General features: G+C 39.6%; 1 protein-coding gene across 2 annotated transcripts in view; it reads left to right on the top strand.

The window, feature by feature from the left end:
• The window catches only part of RASGRP1 (RAS guanyl releasing protein 1), a 47,249-nt gene that overhangs the window by 12,475 nt on the left and 14,157 nt on the right, over positions 1–20,617 (top strand). For both annotated transcript variants that reach the window (XR_013978842.1, XM_080977970.1), the window contains exons 3-8: positions 12,699–12,809; positions 13,830–13,887; positions 15,500–15,631; positions 17,562–17,715; positions 19,576–19,749; positions 19,996–20,112. Coding sequence is in view for 1 of the 2 variants with exons in the window: in XM_080977970.1 (XP_080834096.1) it covers positions 12,699–12,809; positions 13,830–13,887; positions 15,500–15,631; positions 17,562–17,715; positions 19,576–19,749; positions 19,996–20,112 (746 nt within the window). In the remaining variant the exon portion in view is untranslated. The remainder of the gene's footprint in view (positions 1–12,698; positions 12,810–13,829; positions 13,888–15,499; positions 15,632–17,561; positions 17,716–19,575; positions 19,750–19,995; positions 20,113–20,617) is intronic.

Genomic DNA, 20,617 nt, shown 5'->3' with positions numbered 1-20,617 from the left:
GCTATCATTCTTTTTGTTAAAATAATTTGTATACCGCCTTTCATTTCAGGAAGAAATACTTAGGCAGTTTGCATCCTCCTGCACTGTCATTGCTTAGTTGTACCCTTCTCCCATGTGGAAAAGCATAAACATTTTCATTCACGTCCCTGAGAGATGATTGATCCCATACTGAATATTCCCCATCTCCTCACATCAGCTTTCCCTTAACAATCAATTTATAAGCTTGCTCTGCCACCTCCCCACCCCCACCCCCCATTTTAAATGCCAATAGTGAGGCCCTGTCCCATTTCTACAGGCCCTGCTTTCCTTGGTGTCTAATAAATCCAAACCCAACTCCCAATGCCACCATCTTATCCACGCATTGAGACTTCTCACCCTTGCCTGCCTAGATGGCCCCACTCATGTAAAGGTTAGCATTTCAAGGAAATTATCTTGAACCTATCAACACTATCTTTCTACCTGAATTTTGCTTCCAGGGCTGCATGTCTACATTTCCCCGTGTCACTCGAGCCAGTGTGCACCATGACCACAGGACTCCTCCTCAGTCCTGTCTTCTAGGATAGCTAGATGATATGTAACATCTACAACCTTTACACCAATGAAGCAAGTCACTATCTGGTTTGTAGGCCTGTCATAAACTCCTTGGCATGGGAGGACATCTGTTCTCCGCTCTCCCCCCAATAGGTTCCTTCTAAGGCATCATTTCCTTCTTCCTTAGAGTGATGCCCTTTCCCCAAAGACTCTCATTTTCTATCACCCTGGGAGCGGTGACACCTCTGCCATGCCCCTGATAGTTCCCTGAACAGGAACTATCACCCTGGGAGTGGTGACACCTCTGCCATGCCCCTGAACACTTGGTCTACCAACTGGTCTGAATTTCTCCAGGCCAGCCAAACATGTTCCCTGAGGGTCAAGAGCTGATTGCACCAAGCACAGGGCACATAAATGTACCTGTGACATTCTGCACACAGAACGCTGGAAAGCCCCCTCACCTCTGCTGGTTCTCCCCCTGCATGTTTTTTGTAGGTTTCTTGAGTTACTTTATTTGGATGCTTGGGATTTGTTAGGTCGAAGAGAGAAGGGGCAGACTAGACTCCTCAGCCTGTTGCCAAACTGACAACTCTCTGACTCACTTGTTCCCTTGACACTTTGTGACTGGGGTCAAGAGACTTCATCAGCAAGGGTTTCCCTCTTAAATTCAGAATCACTGTCTCTTGCTGCATTTAGATTTTCAAGATATTTTCATAACTGGCAGGTCTTTTTAAAACAGTACTGCATGTTTCAACCATCATTCCTCTGCCAAAAAAAGTAATTTTGAATTCTTGACCTAGGCCTTTATTTTGTGGGTAGAACTGCAGGGTTTCTTGTCAGGCTGGGTCTATACTTGCTCCCTGTGATTTCAGAGACTTGAAATACAGTATCAGCATGGTTTATTTCTCACTTCAAAATGCATCTTAAATAATTTAATACACTTTTTTTAAAAAACAAACAAACCAAAAATCCCCAGTCTTTGGTCTTTTATCTTTAAGGATAAACAAGACCATTATACCTTTTGTCATAGTACTTCAGATTACCTAATAAACTGCTATAGTTTTAACTATTCAACATGGAAATACAGGAATATAATTAATTAAATGTATTTGCAAGAGTGAAAATGTATCAGTTTCCCAATAAACAGCTGCAATTTAATTTCATTCATACAGACCCTTAACAAATTGCAAAAATAAGTCAACGTAGTTTGTGTTATATAACTTTGGACTTAATATAGGAACAAATTATTTACCTTTTGCTTCTTTTATCTTTCAATAGATATCATATCTGTCTTCTAAATATGTACGTATATTAAAGCATCTTTGCCCTGAACTGTACATCTTGGATTTTATTCCCCCCAAATGTTCGCATGTTAAGATTTACTGTTTTGTATTAAAATGAGATTAATCTTTGTGCCATTAACTCATCCTAGTGTAATTGTGGCATAAAAGCTTTTATGTTGCTTGGCAACTGAAATGAAGTTAATAGGGAAGTAATCACATTACAGGAACAGAAGACTTGTTTAGAACCCTTTAGAATGCTAATTTGCTAACTAGAGCTGATTGTGTTTAACTAATGTAAAACAGCTATCTATAAATATGAACGTTCAGCCGTAATTGTTTTAAAAACAGTGTAAAATGGTGAGCAACTTCATTGGCAATGAGCTGTAACTGCTAACATTTACCAAAGAATTAATATCATATAGTCAATGAAAACTGCTGGGGTAAAAATTGTGATTTCCAGTGTTTTGAATTTTTTGGATAGAAAATATTTTCTGCTGTATGAAGTATATTTGTCAGTTTATTGTTCAGATAAATATAGTCAAACAGCCCTTCCATACCACAGACACAATGTGATGAAGCAAACCACCAAAAATATCAAAAAGGAGGGGGAAGGAGACAAAATAGCAATCTCTTCCCCCCTCCCAAACGTGCTGCTCCAAATTTATTTTATTTATTTTTAAAATTTGTTTACTACTCTGAAGATCAAAGGGCAGTTCACAACATAAAAATACAGAATGAGAACACAAAATACATAATAAAACAAAAACAAACCAATACCCCCCCCCAAAAAACCCACATTTAAAAGACCATAGAATGGTCATTTAGCCAAAGGCCCGGTTATAGAGAAATGTTTTTGCCTGCTACCTAAAGATATGTAATGAAGGCGTCCTAGGGAGAGAATTCTATAAATGGGGAGCCACCACAGGAAAGGCTCGTTCTCATGTTACCACTCTCTGGGCCTCTTATGGAAGGGGCACATGAAGGAGGACCTCTGGCCTTGGCCTTTAATGCCGTAATTCTTGGGACCAGGATACTTCAGCAACTGTGGCTGCCAGTATGAACCTGCCTAAGATTTGTGTTTGGTATCTGAGGCTATCCTTCCTGTCTCTTTGCTGATGGAATTATGGTTTGTGGCTGGAGGGGTCTTTTCAGTTGTGGCAACTAAACTGTAGAACAATCTTCCAAGGGAAGCTTGTCCATCTGCTCCCTTCTTACCAGTTTTAGGGAGACACTTTGTTGTTGTTGCTTGCAGATGAGTTATGCCTCTTCTTCTGCTATGTGTTTGTGTTTTTATGGTTATGACTATATTTTTATTTGTCTTATGGTGTATTTACTTTGTTTTGTAAACCTCCTTGAGTGTGCTTGTTATAGGAAGGTGGAGGGAAAGGGCTAATAAAAGGCTAATAAAAGACTAATAAAAATGAAGTTATAATTATAGTTGTACCACTCTTTAAACAACTGCCCACATTAACACACGATGGTGTTCATTATTAAATCTAAGCAGGTCTTGACCTGGTCAGTGACAGGATGGAAGACATCCTTGGAACTTTTTAATAGAAGGGCAGGCTAAAAGTGTAATCAGCACCATTTAAAATGTATTTAAAATGTATAACTAATGCTATTTCAGAAACTTCTTGGGGAGTACAAATGCGGTTTTTGATGTATTGGACTATGTACTTTCTGACATAGTGGACTATGGATCTTGCCACAGAATAACTGCATTTCAAAGGGGAGAAAATCTGCTGCAAAGCATTGTTTGGAGATGTAACAGTTCACTGTCTTTTTATGCTTCTGTTTTAATTTTATTTCTACATACTGCTAAAGCTTTTTAGTTGAATAGCAAGATATGTCTTATAGGGTTACCATATTTCAGAAAGTGAACATCTGGAAAGAAAAGTTGTTGAGCTTTTTTTAACAAAATTGAAAGGAAATTGGACATTTTTGAGGGAAATCTGAAAAAACAACACTGCTGACATCAGTTGCCATATGTCCGGATTTTCCTGGACATTTAGCCGGTTTCTGCCCTGACACTGCTTTCGGCTGCAGTATTCCAGGTATGTCTGGAAAATTCCAGATGTATGGCAACCCTATGTCTTACTAAACCTGCAGACCCTAAGCATGCTCAACTTGAAATTAAGTTATGTGGAAACCATCAGAGCATCTAATCAGAGCAACAAGGTTAGGATGGGTTGGGTCATATATCTTGATTTCTGCTGTCCCTGAAATCTGAAGTGTGCTCATGTTTCTTGTTTCAGTACTAGTTATAACAGGGATGGAGAATGTGTGGCCTTCCAGATGCTCTTGGACTATCAATTTCCATGATCCATGACAATTGACCATTCTGACTAGGGCTAATGGGGCTTAAAGTCCAACAACATACTAGCTGTTTTTACAATATATTTGTAAATTACCTTGAAACACCTGTAAAAGTTGATTCATAAATTATTACACAAATAAACATCTGAGGGGCCACAGACTCCCAATCTGTGACTTGTTAGGAAAGTGAGAAATGAGACTGGAATAAAAACAGAAGACCCATAATTATGTGGCATGTCAGGGTAAGCTGAAGGGAAGTTTTCTCTCTGCAGTTCTTTTACTGCACATAACTGTGGCATTGTGGGAAGTCTTGCTATGAAATCTTGCTATGAGAACTCTTGCTTCTTTCCTCTTGCATTCTGGGAAGTCTCGCTTCTGCTTCTGCACATACTGTTCCAAACATACCAAGCCTAGCACACCTAGACACTCTCTCATTCTTCAGTTCATTTCAAGTTCATGTACAAAACAATATGGTCTGTTCTTAATGCATAGCTGACCACATCTACGGAACTTCATTGTTATGTTCTTTCATGTTATGATCAATCATTAGTAATTGTTTTAGTCATGTTATATTAATCTTTAGTTATAATTTAATTAGGAGGATTCATGCCTGTCTAGTTCCAGCCCCATTCCTCATCCTTTGATCTATCAATGATAAATGGACATATGTTATTCCCGCCTTGTACCTATGTTAACCAATCAGCAACAAGATGCTTTGTGTTTGTATCAACCAATCAGCCACAAGCACACCTGTGGCAATGTTTGTAATATTCAATAAAAGAGAGTTCCCGGGGCTTGCCCCGGCAGACGCCTCTCCTTTGACACCCGCCACTCGTCTGTCGTGATTTCAACCCAACAGTAAGCTAACCCACTGAAAGCATTTGAAGCTAGCACAAAATGTTAGAATGTTGAGTTATTTATTATTATTATTGTTGTTGTTGTTGTTGTTGTTGTTTGTTAAATTTGTATACAACCCTTCATCCGAAGATCCCAGGGTGGTTCAAAGCAGAAAATGCGAGAAAATAATACAGTGAACCAATTCAGCTGTCAGTTTAAGAAGAATTTGGCCCATGTGATAACCATTGCTAGCTATCCTCACAGTAGATGCATTAAAATTAATGGACTTAAGTGCATTGATTTCAGTGGGTCTACTCTGAGTATGAATTACACACACACACACACACATATGTAGGAAACATGAATGCGGCCATATTGTTTATAGCATGTGAGCAAATGATTTCTGAAACTGAGAAAACACTGAATATTGATAATGAGCAGCATTTCCAAGATAATTCTATTTTTATAATGCAATGTTATTTTATTTGCAAAGTAGCCATAACTAAACTATACCACATTTTAAAACAGGTTCCTAATGCAAAATGTGGTAATTCTAACAACACGCTTCTACCACATTTAACATTTACTTAGAGGGTTTCTTCCCAGCAGGGTGTGTGGTTTTACTGACAGGTATGCAAGCGGAAATTAGAGTGAAGAAATGAGAGTGAGTCTCATAAAGCTTAAAGTGTTCAATTTGTTAAGGCTAAGATAAACTGAACAAGCTTCAAGTGCATATTGAAACTGTGCGGAAGTTGACTTAAAAGAATACTGTTTGCTACTTGTGCTCTTCTAATGCTTTCGTTAAAACAGCGTGTGTAGCTCCTGCATGAGAATGTATGAAAAATCCAAGATTTAGAATATAGCATAGATGTGGTTCTGTCTACTTTTGAGTAAAGAACTTATGAGCTGCTGGACAATTTGGGGGTATACCTAGCATATATCTAGCATTTGGGAGCTGTAGTCAGTTTTTAACTCCCCAGATCTTTGTGGATTTAATGCAAACCATACCCAGTTGCTTCACTGAACACTGTAATAGGAGGTTCAGCTTTGAAGAACCCTTGGGTCTACTTTTAGCCTATATAACTGAAGGGCACCAACAGGAGCAATCCTGAACCAACTATACTGGTGGCTGTTAGTATTTGGACCCAGTTAAAGGAGCTGGTTCTTACTTTCCAAGCCCTTCCTAAGCCTGGGGTCTGTGTATCTTTGAAAATCTGCTTGTATGAATCCACTTGCCTTTTAAAATAATCTTTGAGATCTCCAACTTCCTTTCCAAGAGGTAAAGTTGTCAAGAGAAGTGGGGGCAGGGCTTTCTCTGTAGTTGTCCTAACTCTGTGGAATGTCCTCTCACCGAAGGTTCAACACTCGCTCTTTTTCCTAGTTTCTTTGGGTTTTCATCATTTTGTTGTTTTTTTTAGAACACTGATAAAACTCATAATTTGTTTAATGCTTTGAAGTAATTGTATTAAGTGATGTTGTTACCCACCAAGAGTTATTATTGAAGTAATACATGCCACATGAAAATGAGGGTAAACTTCATTGTGTTGCTGATTCTATTTAAGGGTTTTGTGATTTTTATGATGAATTATATTTTGGTGCTATATTATTTTTTGGTGTGCTGCTTTGTTTTAGTTATGTATGTATTCTCTACCTGGGACCTTTGGGATTGCAAATGTTCTAAATACACACACACACACACACACACACACACACAGAGAGAGAATGTTATATATAAAGACATGCACAACTGCACACACATGCATTACATAGGTATATATTAATGCAACTGTTTTCTCCTAGAACTATGTGTGGGTTGCTTTTCCATTTCTTTTCTTATCCTTTCCTTAATTATTCATTATTATGGAGTCACCTAGCAAACCCTGTCAGCAGAAATTGGCTTGGGAGTTCAGGAGAACCACCATAACTGTGGCGGGGGCAGGGGGGAGGGAGATTGTTTTGTCTGGTAAGCTGATATACTTGCACAGGCAGACCATTCAACATCACATGATGCTGAATTCCTGTGGGTTCCTTAGGAAAATACAGGGGAAATACAAAGATTCCTATTCCCCAAATACCTTTAAAGCTAAAATGGACTGGAAACAACAAAGGAAGGGAAAACCATGTTTTGATTGCCTGGCTATAGAAAAAGAAACACAATTTAAAGCAGCTTCTGGGAACTTTGATTTTTATCGGAGCAGTGGTGCTGGCAGAGAAAGGTTGTCATACAGTTTTCCTAACCTGCTCCTCCCCCCCCCCCTTTGTTTTATCCTCACCACGATCCTGTGAGGTAGGTTAGGGTCAGAGAGAGTGACTGACTCAAAGTGACTCGCTGAGCTTCATGGCTGATTGGGGTCTGCTCCAGTCAAAACCAGAGCTCTTAGAGATAGTTTAAAGTAACAGAGAAGGGTATCCCATATTATTACTATATTCATCTAAAGTATTGCTTCAAAAGTATATAATTCTGCTTTGTTGCCTTTTATTCACATCTAGCAACATTTTAAAAGATGTTAGAGCATGCATTTACCTTGTTTCAGGGGAATATATTGTGTATTAAACAAGCAAGGAGCTTATGTTTCTACTTAAACCAGCAAGTGTCTTTAAGAATTGAATGAAATTGCAATACTGTATTTGGCCAAATGCCACAGAACCATAGGCGGTTATCAACACTTGCAATGTAAGCCTTGGCTTCAATGTAAGTACTAGGGAAAATAGTTCACACCAGTACGCCCTGCAGCAAAATGAGTGTTAATGTTTAGCAAGTACTTTCACTAGCATTAAAAAGTGTCATTTGTCACTTTGTTTAGATAATTGATTCAGTCCTGTTCTTGGATTTACTTCCCTATAAGCCTGAGTGGCAATTTAGTCTAACTGAAGATCTGTCTGTATATAATTAATCTAAGATACTCTTTTGGGAACCAAGATAAACCCATCTTAAGTGCTTTGTTGGAGAGTAGGCCTTGCACTTGTTACTTTTCAGGTACTGTACCTCGGTTTAAGAACAGCCCTGTTTACGAACTATTCGGTATAAGAACTCTGCAAAACTGGAAGTAGTTAGCGAACTATACCTTGGTCTACAAACGGAAACCGAACAGTGGAAGGGTACCGGCGGTGGGAGACCTCATTAGGGAAAGCATGCCTCGGTTTAAGAACAGCTTTGTTTAAGAATGGACTACCGGAATGGATCAAGTTCGTAAACTGAGGTACCACTGTAGTTTTAAGGAAGAATGCAAATTCACTTGAAGAAGAAGAAGAGTTTGGATTTGATATCCCGCCTTTCACTCCCTTTAAGGAGTCTCAAAGAGGCTAACATTCTCCTTTCCCTTCCTCCCCCACAACAAACACTCTGTGAGGTGTGGGGCTGAGAGACTTCAAAGAAGTGTGACTGGCCCAAGGTCACCCAGCAGCTGCATGCGGAGGAGCGGAGACGCGAACCCGGTTCCCCAGATTACGAGACTACCGCTCTTAACCACTACACCACACTGGCTTCCAGAACCCTTGAATGTGCCTGATGCCTGATGACACTTGTTGTTGTTGTTTAGTCGTTTAGTCGTGTCTGACTCTTCGTGACCCCATGGACCAGAGCACGCCAGGCACTTCTGTCCTCCACTGCCTCCCGCAATTTGATCAAACTCATGCTGGTAGCTTCAAGAACACCATCCAACCATCTCATCCTCTGTCGTCCTCTTCTCCTTGTGCCCTCCATCTTTCCCAACATCAGGGTCTTTTCCAGGGAGTCTTCTCTTCTCATGAGGTGGCCAAAGTATTGGAGCCTCAGCTTCAGGATCTGTCCTTCCAGTGAGCACTCAGGGCTGATTTCCTTAAGAATGGATACGTTTGATCTTCTTGCAGTCCATGGGACTCTCAAGAGTCTCCTCCAACACCGTAATTAAAAAGCATCAATTCTTCAGCGATCAGCCTTCTTTATGGTCCAGCTCTCACTTCCATACATCACTACTGGGAAAACCATAGCTTTAACTATACGGACCTTTGTTGGCAAGGTGATGTCTCTACTTTTTAAGATGCTGTCAAGGTTTGTCATTGCTTTTCTCCCAAGAAGCAGGCGTCTTTTAATTTCGTGACTGCTGTCACCATCTGCATTGATCATGGAGCCCAAGAAAGTAAAATCTCTTACTGCCTCCATTTCTTCCCCTTCTATTTGCCAGGAGGTGATGGGACCAGTGGCCATGATCTTCGTTTTTTTGATGTTGAGCTTCAGACCATATTTTGCGCTCTCCTCTTTCACCCTCAATAAAAGGTTCTTTAATTACTCTTCACTTTCTGCCATCAAGGTTGTGTCATCTGCATATCTGAGGTTGTTGATATTTCTTCTGGTAATCTTAATTCCGGTTTGGGATTCATCCAGCCCAGCCTTTCGCATGATGAATTCTGCATATAAGTTAAATAAGCAGGGAGACAATATACAGCCTTGTCGTACGCCTTTCCCAATTTTGAACCAATCAGTTGTTCCATATCCAGTTCTAACTGTAGCTTCTTGTCCCACATAGAGATTTCTCAGGAGACAGATGAGGTGATCAGGCACTCCCATTTCTTTAAGAACTTGCCATAGTTTGCTGTGGTTGACACAGTCAAAGGCTTTTGCATAGTCAATGAAGCAGAAGTAGATGTCTTTCTGGAACTCTCTAGCTTTCTCCATAATCCAGCACATGTTTGCAATTTGGTCTCTGGTTCCTCTGCCTCTTCTAAATCTAGCTTGCACTTCTGGGAGTTCTCGGTCCACATACTGCTTGAGCCTTCCTTGTAGAATTTTAAGCATAACCTTGCTAGCGTGTGAAATGAGTGCAATTGTGCGGTAGTTGGAGCATTCTTTGGCACTGCCCTTCTTTGGGATTGGGATGTAAACTGATCTTCTCCAATCCTCTGGCCACTGCTGAGTTTTCCAAACTTGCTGGCATATTGAGTGTAGCACCTTAACAGCATCATCTTTTAAAATTTTAAATAGTTCAGCTGGAATACCATCACTTCCACTGGCCTTGTTATTTGCAGTGCTTTCTAAGGCCCATTTGATTTCACTCTCCAGGATGTCTGGCTCAAGGTCAGCAACCACACTACCTGGGGTGTACGAGACATCCATATCTTTCTGGTATAATTCCTCTGTGTATTCTTGCCACCTCTTCTTGATGTCTTCTGCTTCTGTTAGGTCCTTACCACTTTTGTCCTTTATTATGGTAATCTTTGTACGAAATGTTCCTTTCATATTTCCGATTTTCTTGAACAGATCTCTGGTTCTTCCCATTCTCTTGTTTTCCTCTATTTCTTTGCATTGCTCGTTTAAGAAGGCCTTGTTGTCTCTCCTTGCTATTCTTTGGAAATCTGCATTCAATTTCCTGTATCTTTCACTGTCTCCCTCGCCTTTTGCTTACCTTCTCTCCCCCCCCCCCCCCGCTATTTGTAAGGCCTTGTTGGACAGCCACTTTGCTTTCTTGCATTTCTTTTTCATTGGGATGGTTTTAGTTGCTGCCTCCTGTATAATGTTGCGAGCCTCCACCCATAGTTCTTCAGGCACTCTGCCCATCAAATCTAATTCCTTAAACCTGTTCCTCACTTCCACTGTGTATTCATAAGGGATTTGGTTTAGATTGTATCTTACTGGCCCAGTGGTTTTTCCTACTTTATTCAGTTTAAGCTTGAATTTTGCTATAAGAAGCTGATGATCTGAGCCACAGTCAGCTCCAGGTCTTGTTTTTGCTGACTGTATAGAGCTTCTCCATCTTTGGCTGCAGAGAATATAATCAATCTGATTTCGATGTTGCCCATCTGGTGATGTCCATGTGTAGAGTCATCTCTTGTGTTGTTGGAAAAGCGTGTTTGTGATGACCAGCTTGTTCTCTTGACAGAACTCTATTAGCCTTTGCCCTGCTTCGTTTTGATCTCCAAGGCCAAACTTGCCAGTTGTTCCTTTTATCTCTTGATTCCCTACTTTAGCATTCCAATCCCCTATAATGAGAAGAACATCCTTCTTTGGTGTCACTTCTATAAGGTCTTGTAAGTCTTCATAGAACTGGTCAATTTCAGTTTCTTCAGCACCAGTAGTTGGTGCATAAACCTGGATTACTGTGATGTTAAAAGGTCTGCCTTGGATTCGTATCGATATCATTCTATCATTTTTGAGATTGCATCCCAGTACATACAGCTTTCGCCACTCTTTTGTTGACTATGAGGGCCACTCCATTTCTTTTACGGGTTTCTTGCCCACAGTAGTAGATATGATAGTCATCCGAACTGAATTCGCCCATTCCCGTCCATTTTAGTTCACTGATTCCCAGGATGTCAATAGTTATTCTTGCCATCTCATTTTTGACCACATCCAACTTACCCAGGTTCATGGTTCTTACATTCCAGGTTCCTATGCAATATTTTTCTTTACAGCATTGGACTTTCCTTTCGCTTCCATGCATATCCGCAACTGAGCGTCCTTTCGGCTTTGGCCAAGCCGCTTCATCAGCTCTGGATCTACTTGTACTTGTCCTCCACTCTTCCCCAGTAGCATGTTGGACACCTTCCGACCTGAGGGGCTCATCTTCCAGCGTCATAACTTTTATATGCCTGTTGTCTTTGTCCATGGAGTTTTCTTGGCAGGGATACTGGAGTGGCTTGCCGGTTCCTCCTCCAGGTGGATAACGTTTGGTCAAAACTCTCCACTATGACTTGTTCATCTTGGGTGCCCTGCTCGGCATAGTTCATAGCTTCTCTGAGTTATTCAAGCCCCTTCGCCACGACAAGGCAGTGATCCATGAAGGGGCTGATGACACTTACCTGCTTGTAAAAAAAAACACTATTCCTGCAATGCCACATTTCTTTAATCAAACTGTGGATGGGGAACCAATAGAGTAAACTATTAATAAGGTCCCAAAAATGAAGAACATGGATGGAACACCTTCCTTTCTCTGGTTTGGAATACCCTCCCTGCCCAATATCTGAGCTTCGACACAGAAAGGAGGGGGTGGGGTTGGTGAATCACAAACCTACACCCATGAAATCCTCAGCTGGGCTCCAAGAGACTTAGGTCCTCCACTTAAGTTCACTTCCCAGTCTCTTGAGCACCCAGTCCAGCTTTTCTCCAATTTTTTTCCATTACATAGAACTGAAATGTCACACACATCTTGTGAAATTTCCTAGAGAGAGAGATCTCTGGGTAGTTTCACAATGCCTAAACCAAGTTGGAAAGGGGCACCACCGCACTGTCAGCTGGTCCTTGACCAATATGGGGCCTGGGTCATCTTGCTACATGATGTAGCCTATTTTGTGTATTGCATTTTCACAGACTTGGCTTGGTTGGTTGTAATCATTCATTGGTTGTAATTGTTGGTGGTAATTTTGTTTTATTGTATTCTGATATCTTGTAATGCTATATACAAACTGGATACTTAAATTTTGCTCATTTGTTTTTTAGTTATATTTTGAATCATTATAGGGTGACAGTGTGTTTTGTTGTTGTTTATTTTGCCATTTCTGTGGGTTTTATACCTCCTTGAGTACATAAATGTAAAAAGGTGCTCTTCTAATTAAAAAGGAAGGGCAATGGAGCCCACAGTTAGATGCAGAAGCCAGCATCCCAGTGTTTCTTCTGATGACCATACAGCCGCTTGCTTAGTAAGCTATCCCTGCCATAGAAGGGTCTATGAACAGGCCTAGCTGGAAGCTGGAAAATCTAGTACAGACTGTGCTGAACTTTCCCCCCATGTTCCTAATAACACTGAATTGCTCTTTCAGATTCAGAAGGAAACCTGCTTAAAAACTCCCAACTGCTGAAGGTAACACTGAGCATGCACCGGCTTATTATCTCCTCCACTGAGATGCTGCGAAAACTTATTGATCTATATCCTTTTAAACATTTGCAATTATTCCATTAATTCCTAATAGAGAAGCTATGGTATCATTTGGGGAATGGGCATTCCTAACAGCAAATTCCTTAATGAACATGAAACAAATCAGGTCCTTAGAATTTTCTTGGTCTTAGTTCCTATCTACTATATTCATCACACCCACCACCCACCCTTTGGAACCTCTTACTTAGATGTAACACAGTTTGGACTTTAAAAAATCCACATGAAAAATTGCATTAAAATGTTTATTTTTAAGAGTAATTTCTCTCAAAATACTGGAAGGACGGCACTGGAACACTTGGGAAGAGCAAAAGCTAGTAATTCCAATAAACACATTATTTTGGGAGGTGCATATGAGCTTGGTTTCATAGTATAGTTTGCAAAGTTCCAGTATAAGACACCTTCCTATGGCTATAAGAATATAATCACTGGGAACGTCTTGGCTGACAACCCTTGGGTATCACTGCTCACCTGTTAACTTCAAACCAACCAAATGAACATATAGCTAGTAATATCAAAATTTGCAAATATAGACCATTTTAACTGAAGGATATGTAGAGGTACTAGCTGATTTTATCTACATATTGACCTGGTTTGTGCATCACTTTAAGCCATAGTTACACAAAACTGTGCTTTAACTATGAATGTACAGCATACTGATGAAATCATGGGTGCTTTGCTCCTCCCCTGTCGCCACTGCATTGCCACAAATTGAGTTATTATCTGACTTAGCATTTCATCCACAGCCAGGCTCATGGTTTGTTTCTCTTGAAACAAACCATAAACTGTAAACAAAGGTTTGGTTTAAAGTGATATGTGGATGAGGCCATTAGTATCTTTTAGTCTTTTGCTAAAGTATTGGTTGCTCTGCTCTTTTTTAAAAAAACTGTTTACATTTTTATGTAACAAAATTTTATTACGACAATATTCTGTTATTATTTAAACAATTTAGCTGTAATATTAGTATTTTCAGATGGGTTCCTTTTGACATATTTTCCTTAGCAATTTATTACATATCTGGATGCTCTGGAAAATAATTCTTCTGTGCTTTGCTATAAAATATGTTACCTTGTAAGGTAAGAACGCTTTTTTTTAAACAGATGGTCTATTAAATGAAACTTGTGATGAATATTTTCCTTTTTGGTATTGATCAAGTGTTTTTTTAAAGAAGGGAAGTATTTGTTAGGTCATACCTTATGGTTATTTTTAGGGCAATAAAAGCAGACATTTAATGTGCAGTTGTTTATCGGTTGTGAATGATCAAGGCATGATTATTCATCTGCTCAGGCAAACTGCAGCCTTAGGGCCCCAGGTGAATCTTGGCTTATTTTGGTCCTAAATATGGTCTGGGAAGAGACAATAAATATTTATGTGCTGGTGGTGACATCTTTGGTGACAAGATGTCACCAAAGATGCAGCATTTACAAACTTAGAATTTGTAAAATGCTTTTACATCCTAATATCCATGAACAGATTTTCACTCTTGCAATATAGCTTTGCCAGTCTCCTACACTGAACTAAAATCCTGAGGGCCGAGGAACATTTGGGAATAACATTGCGGGGGTGGGGATTGCTGTGTTAGGAAGGGCGGGTGAAAATTAACAACCCCCATTCTAAGGGCCCAAGGAGATGTGATATTATTAGCAAACTAAGCAATTTTGGGGAGTGGGGGCTGTTCTAGGTCGGGAAAATAGTGAAGACAAAGGGTTAAAGCTCCCCCACAAAGCTCCCAAACTAGATTGTCGTCCCCCCTGTTATGTACTGAAGTTCTCACCCTGGGCCAGCAGGGGGATACTGTAGATAGTTTTCACTCAGGTCCACATATGCAAATAAGGGATTGAAAGTAACGTTCAGTGATTGGATAGTTACAGAAAGTGGTTACTGTTGCATTGTAGTGGAGCTCTATATAAGCAGGCTGGCTGAACCCTTCAGTTCAGTTCTGTTCTGGCCTGTGAATAAACAAGAGCTGTTTGAAGAATCGCTGTGTCATCTGATATGTTCACCCACAACTTAACACGCCCCCCCCCTTTAAGTTTTAAGATTATGAGTTCTATGAAGACTATGCAATCCATTCTCCGGCACTGAACCAAACGTTGGATATTTATAATGAGGCGCAAGAAGTAATGGGAATGGCTGCCAAAATAAAAAAACATCAATGGGAAGCTTCAACCCTTAGATTGACAAAGTATATGTGAATGTGGGTCATGATAGTAGAAATTAAATGGCCTAGGTACAGTAAATCATTGTGCCTTAGAAAATCAAGTTGAGAAACCAACATAATGCCAGGCAGAAACAGTAGCCACAGCACTTTCAAATTCAACATTATATGTAGGTGGAAAATTGCCCAGGAAATCCTGCACAGTCATATATTTAATTTCAAAAAGGTATATTTCTCAAAAGTGACATAATTTCTTAGAATCAAATAGAAATCTTATCCAATGAATAAAAAGGAGGAGGGGATGATTGTCAGGAGTACAGCCTCCAGCAAACCAAATGTAAGCCAGAAGTCAAGAAGGAGACTGAAGATCAAATTTGCTAAACGTTATAAATATGTTTTAAATATAGCAGAAAGCGGAAGATGGTTGGTTAGGTGATAAAGTGGATAAAGCTAATGGTTTATTTGGTTTGGGTCTACTAATAGCGTACAAAGTTATAAATACAACATAATTTTATTGTTGTTGTCAACAGGTATTGGATAAGAGAATTCTGGGTCATGTTCAAAACAGATTCCAATCTTACAAACGCCATGGAGGAATTTCAAGAATTGGTGAGAGTTAATGGTGAGGAGTTGCACTGTCGCCTAATTGACACATCTCAAATGTGAGTGTCAAGGTCTTAATATATTGGGAGAAATACACACACATACACAAGAAAGCTATTGTTGCTAAACTTCCAGGAAAAATAATGTGTACTATCCAGTTATGAATAGGAATGTTTCCTTTTGTTTAACTCCTCAGGAACAGTTTCCATGTACAGTATGTGGCATGGTTGCTGCCTGAATCACGAATATATAGAATCATAGAATTGTAGAATAGGAGAGAGGCCTGAGGGTCATCTAGTCCAAGCCCCTGCAATGCAGGGATCTCAGCTAAAGCACCCATGGCAGATGCTATACAAACTCTGCTTAAAAACATCCAAGGAAGGAGAATCTCTAATGTTCTCTCTGGCGTTTTTGTGAGTCCTTTTAGTATGAACAGGAAGGACTTGGCATCTAGTCTTCTTCTTTTTTAAAATAAAATTTATTGTTTTACATTTTTGTAAGTTGCAGTTTTTACTTGGGTTTTGTATTTGTGTGTGCACCTTGGCCAAAAGGCAGCTTAGGAATAAACTTCAACAGTAATAATGACCGGGTATAAATTGCCATAGACAGGGACTCATTTCACACAAATGGTGTCCCTGTGCAGTTGTGATTCAAACATGACCACACTGTGGATTGCACATACAAGTTGGACCTTTAGAAAAATGTTTAGATCCAGATTCAACTAAACAGTTGTGCTGTTTAGCTAGCACAAATGGGGCTTTTTCCTGCATGCCCCACATTTCTTGGGGGAGGTGGATTCTGCTAAAAAATGGCCTCCCCCCAAAGCAGTATCTTTTCTTTGCAGAAGAATTCGCCTTATAGAAAGATAACTTCAAGCAATAGACACATATCTGTCTGGCTCCTGTCCTTGTTGTGTCTTTGCTTGATTTACTGCTGGGTATTTTATCTGGTTTACTATAAATACTGGAGAGAAATGCTCTTATCTGAAGTTCACTTCCTGCAGTTCTCTCCTTGAAAGAAAGACATCTTGCATGTGATATTACTTTCTGCTAATTCGGTTAAGAAGTGACACCTGATTAAGGATATTGAAATTAGTTAATCTCTTGGCTGTGAAAATTATAGATTTGTTGCACATAGAATTGTTCTATGTGCAATGTTGCACATTGTGTGTATAGAATTCATGTTTTCACTGAGGACACAAATTGCAGTTTGTTCTTTTAGTTATAATTGGAGCAGAATGCAACTGTGGGCAGCCAGTTCTAAAAAAACCATGTATCACTGGTCCTGAAAACACTGCTAGGCCCAATTCATGGTGTTAGTACTAGCATATAAAGCCCTAAATGGCTTAGGACCCAAGTACCTAAAAGAACCTCATCCACCTCAGACCTTATGATTGACGGGTGAGGGCTTGTTGGTGCTGCCGCCACCAGGGACTGTCTGGTTGGCATTGACCCATCATGGCCTTTTCAGTGGTTTCACCCTGTTTATTGAATGCCCTTGTTCATGAGGTGGCTCTGTCTCCTTCATTATTAGCTTTCAGGAGGAATTTAAGAACATTTCTATTTACTCAATTTGATGGTTGAAGTACACTGTTCCTGGAAACCCTGAAATCGCTGGTTGAGAGAAAGTTTAAAACTATTTTTATAATAGTTTTTAGACATCTGAGGGCAGCCTCGTGTAGGGAAGTTTTTAATGTTTGATGTTTTGTTATGTTTTTATATTTGTTGGAAGCCAGCCAGAGTGGCTGGGGCAACCCAGTCAGATGGATGAGGCATAAATAATAAAATTATTATCATTATTATTATGTTTTTTTAAACTATATTGTCAGTATGATTATTATTGTGTTTTTTGCCATGTTCTCCTTTGAGAGGGATATAAATTGAATGAATGAATGAATGTGTGATTTTGTTTGGAAAGGAATATGCTAGTAAATTCTGCTGCAGAAGATAAATTACCCCTTTTGGTTTTCCTTTCTCTTTCTTTTTAAAGAAATGCCCGAGAGTGGTCCAGAAAGATCACACAGCGGATAAAATCTAACAGCAGTAAGAAACGGAAAGTATCACTACTCTTTGATCACTTGGAACCAGAGGAGTTGTCAGACCACCTCACTTACCTTGAATTCAAATCCTTCCGACGGATATCAGTGAGCAGATGGATTTTCATAAGTTGATAACTCAAATGGTTTTTTTAACAGGGTGTACGTGTAGTTCAGGGGTAGGAAACCTTCAGCCTGCTGGTCAAATACAAATCCCCCCAGGACTCTCCCCAGGTCCTGTCAGTCACTGGTTGTGCTCTTTGCCCTCCTTGAGTACTGAAATGCAGCCTTGAATGGTGATAATGGATGGTCTAGTAGGCTTTGGGGACATTTCCTTCCCAGTGGATAGAAAGGTACAAAAGGCAAATATCTTAAATACTGTTAATGGGTCATAATGGATTGCATCCAATGGTGGCGTTTCACTAGCAGATGTTGTTTATGCTCATACAAGGCAAGTTACCCAGTTTTTGCCAAGCTGCTTAGCTACTATAATCCTTTGCACCATATTTCATCCTGTTATGTAAGGTCCCCCCAATCTTCAGATTCAGTTGTTCATCAGGTGTAGGAGCAGCTGCAGTGAATCTCGACTTGCGGAAGTGCTTTTCACTAGTGTACAGCCACCACTGGATGCAACCCATTAAACCTGGCAGTCCTATTCTGTTGGGCTAAAATTGTGCATGATTTGTTTTGCATCAGGAACAGGTTGTTTATAAATATCAGTTCTTTATTCTCTTCACCTTTTTGCTTGAAAATGTATAACCATATTGCTCCAAAGCTGTGGAATGTGTCCCCCTTCAAAAAAAACCCTAACATACTCCTCCTGTCTCCTGAATAATATTGCTCAGATTCTCAGATGTAAGTTTAGCAGTTAGGGGAATAAACTGTAAAAGCTCTCACTTAGTCATGTGTCAGTACTTTTTATTTTAAGCTCTAGGTTCATGACTCCTCTCATGTGCTAAGTTAAAATCCAACAGCCTTGAAAGCTGGAGTCACGTCTCTGTGTACCCCTGACACACAGACACACACACATTTATATAATGCTTAACATTTTGCGATTAAACTGTTAATGATTATTGGTTACAAGAAGCATAAGGATAATGTATTTCCTGGTTGTAGAATAGAAGTTTTCCCTTTAGTAGTCTGAGAACAAATTGATAAGCTTCTACAGAAAGGAATTACTTTCACTTGTTTTCCAGAACAATATCTTGGTGTGGTTTTAATTAATTAAAATTAATTAATCAATTAAACAAATTAAATAATAATAGGAACAACTCTCATCCTCTGTGTACATATTTGACTGTAATCCAAACCCAGTGATGGTTATATGCGAGCAGATTAATATGGGATCGGTGAAAAATTAAGTAGGATGGTCTTTATTTCAGGTTAGTGAATCCATAACACCTTTTTGTCAGGTTCTGTCTGTCAATGGTTCTGACTCCATCCACAGCCCCTGGCAGATTTACCTGTGAGGGAATGTGACTGAAAAAAGGTTGCCTACCTCTGGCATACAGTTTGCTCCATGTACTGCTTAGAAATAATGTATGGAGCAGCTTGTCATGTGGATAACTTTGCTCACATGGAGATTTTCTAAGCAGCTATTGAAAATGTCCAGTTTGGGGATGGAGATGCTCAAAATGAAGCAGGACACCTACACATTAGGTATCACATAGCCTTTAAAGACTTTAGAAAGTCTTTAAAGGGGTGTCCAAACTTTTTTCAAAGAGGGCCAAAGCTTTTTTTAGGACTGAAGTTGTTGTTGTTGAGCTTTTTTTAAGATTTACCCCAGGAAATAAACTGCCACAGGGGGCAGATTAAACTGACTGGTGGGCCGCATTAGGCCCCCACAACGGACTTTGGACATGCCTGCTTTAGAGGTCTGTCTCACTGCAAAAACAGGGGGTATAAGGAATACACTAATAGATGTCAAATAATGTTAATTTTGCTCCACCAACCTTCTTTTCGTTTAAGCTTCCAGATTATCAGAACTACATCATGAATGGCTGTGTGAAGGACAATCCAACCATGGAACGCTCAATTGCTCTTTGTAACGGTATCTCCCAGTGGGTGCAGCTAATGGTACTCAATAGGCCGACACCACAGCTTCGAGCTGAAGTATTCATCAAATTCATTCATGTGGCCCAGGTCAGCTATAATTTGTTTTGAGTTTTTTGAAGTCATTTTTTTTCCTGCACCTATTTAGAATAATTTGGGAAGGGCGAAATATATAAATGTGGGCCAGATTGTGGATACTGACATTGAATTAAATTAAATTGTGTTAAATGGTGGGGGGCAATCAAATCTCATTGAGGTCAGGTCTCTCTCTGTTCTATCATGTCAGTTGAGAAGTATCAAAATCAAAAACTGACAGTTCCTATTTTTTTTACACAGAAACTTCATCAGTTGCAGAATTTTAATACATTAATGGCTGTGATAGGTGGCCTTTGCCATAGTTCCATCTCTAGACTTAAAGAAACAAGTTCTCATGTTCCTCATGATATTCATAAGGTTTGTTGAACTCTTCCCTCTGTTCCATGTCTTTATTTTGCAATATTTGTATACTGCTTTTCAGCCATAAGAATTGTAAAAGTGATTCACAATAATGAAATCAGATTTGCTAACAGACTATATTCCTCTCACAATTATGGGTCCCTCTCACAATAAATATACTCATTTAATATTTATGCCACCAAAATGGAAATATTGCTCAATTAATAGAGTTTGTTGAGTTTTTGCCACTGTAGCTAAAGCCTGATTTATAAAAAGAGAAGTTGTCTATCATGTGCTATAAGACTACACAACACTCAGGTTGGTGGCCTCATTCAGATGTAACACTAAACCATAGTTGAGCATCATGAGAAACAATTTCAACAAGCCTCAGACTTGTGAGCTCCCCTCCCTTCTCCTCCAGTGGGATTGCAAGGAGGAGTTTGGAATCCTTCACTTCTGTTTTTAGATTAAGCATAGTTTACTGTGTTTCTGAACATGGACAGTGGCGAGTTGAAACAAGCAA

This window comes from Podarcis pityusensis (genome assembly GCF_964106645.2).
Source record: "Podarcis pityusensis genome assembly, chromosome: 1".
NCBI lineage: Eukaryota > Metazoa > Chordata > Lepidosauria > Squamata > Lacertidae > Podarcis > Podarcis pityusensis.
This window is presented reverse-complemented; position numbering and strand designations above follow the sequence as displayed.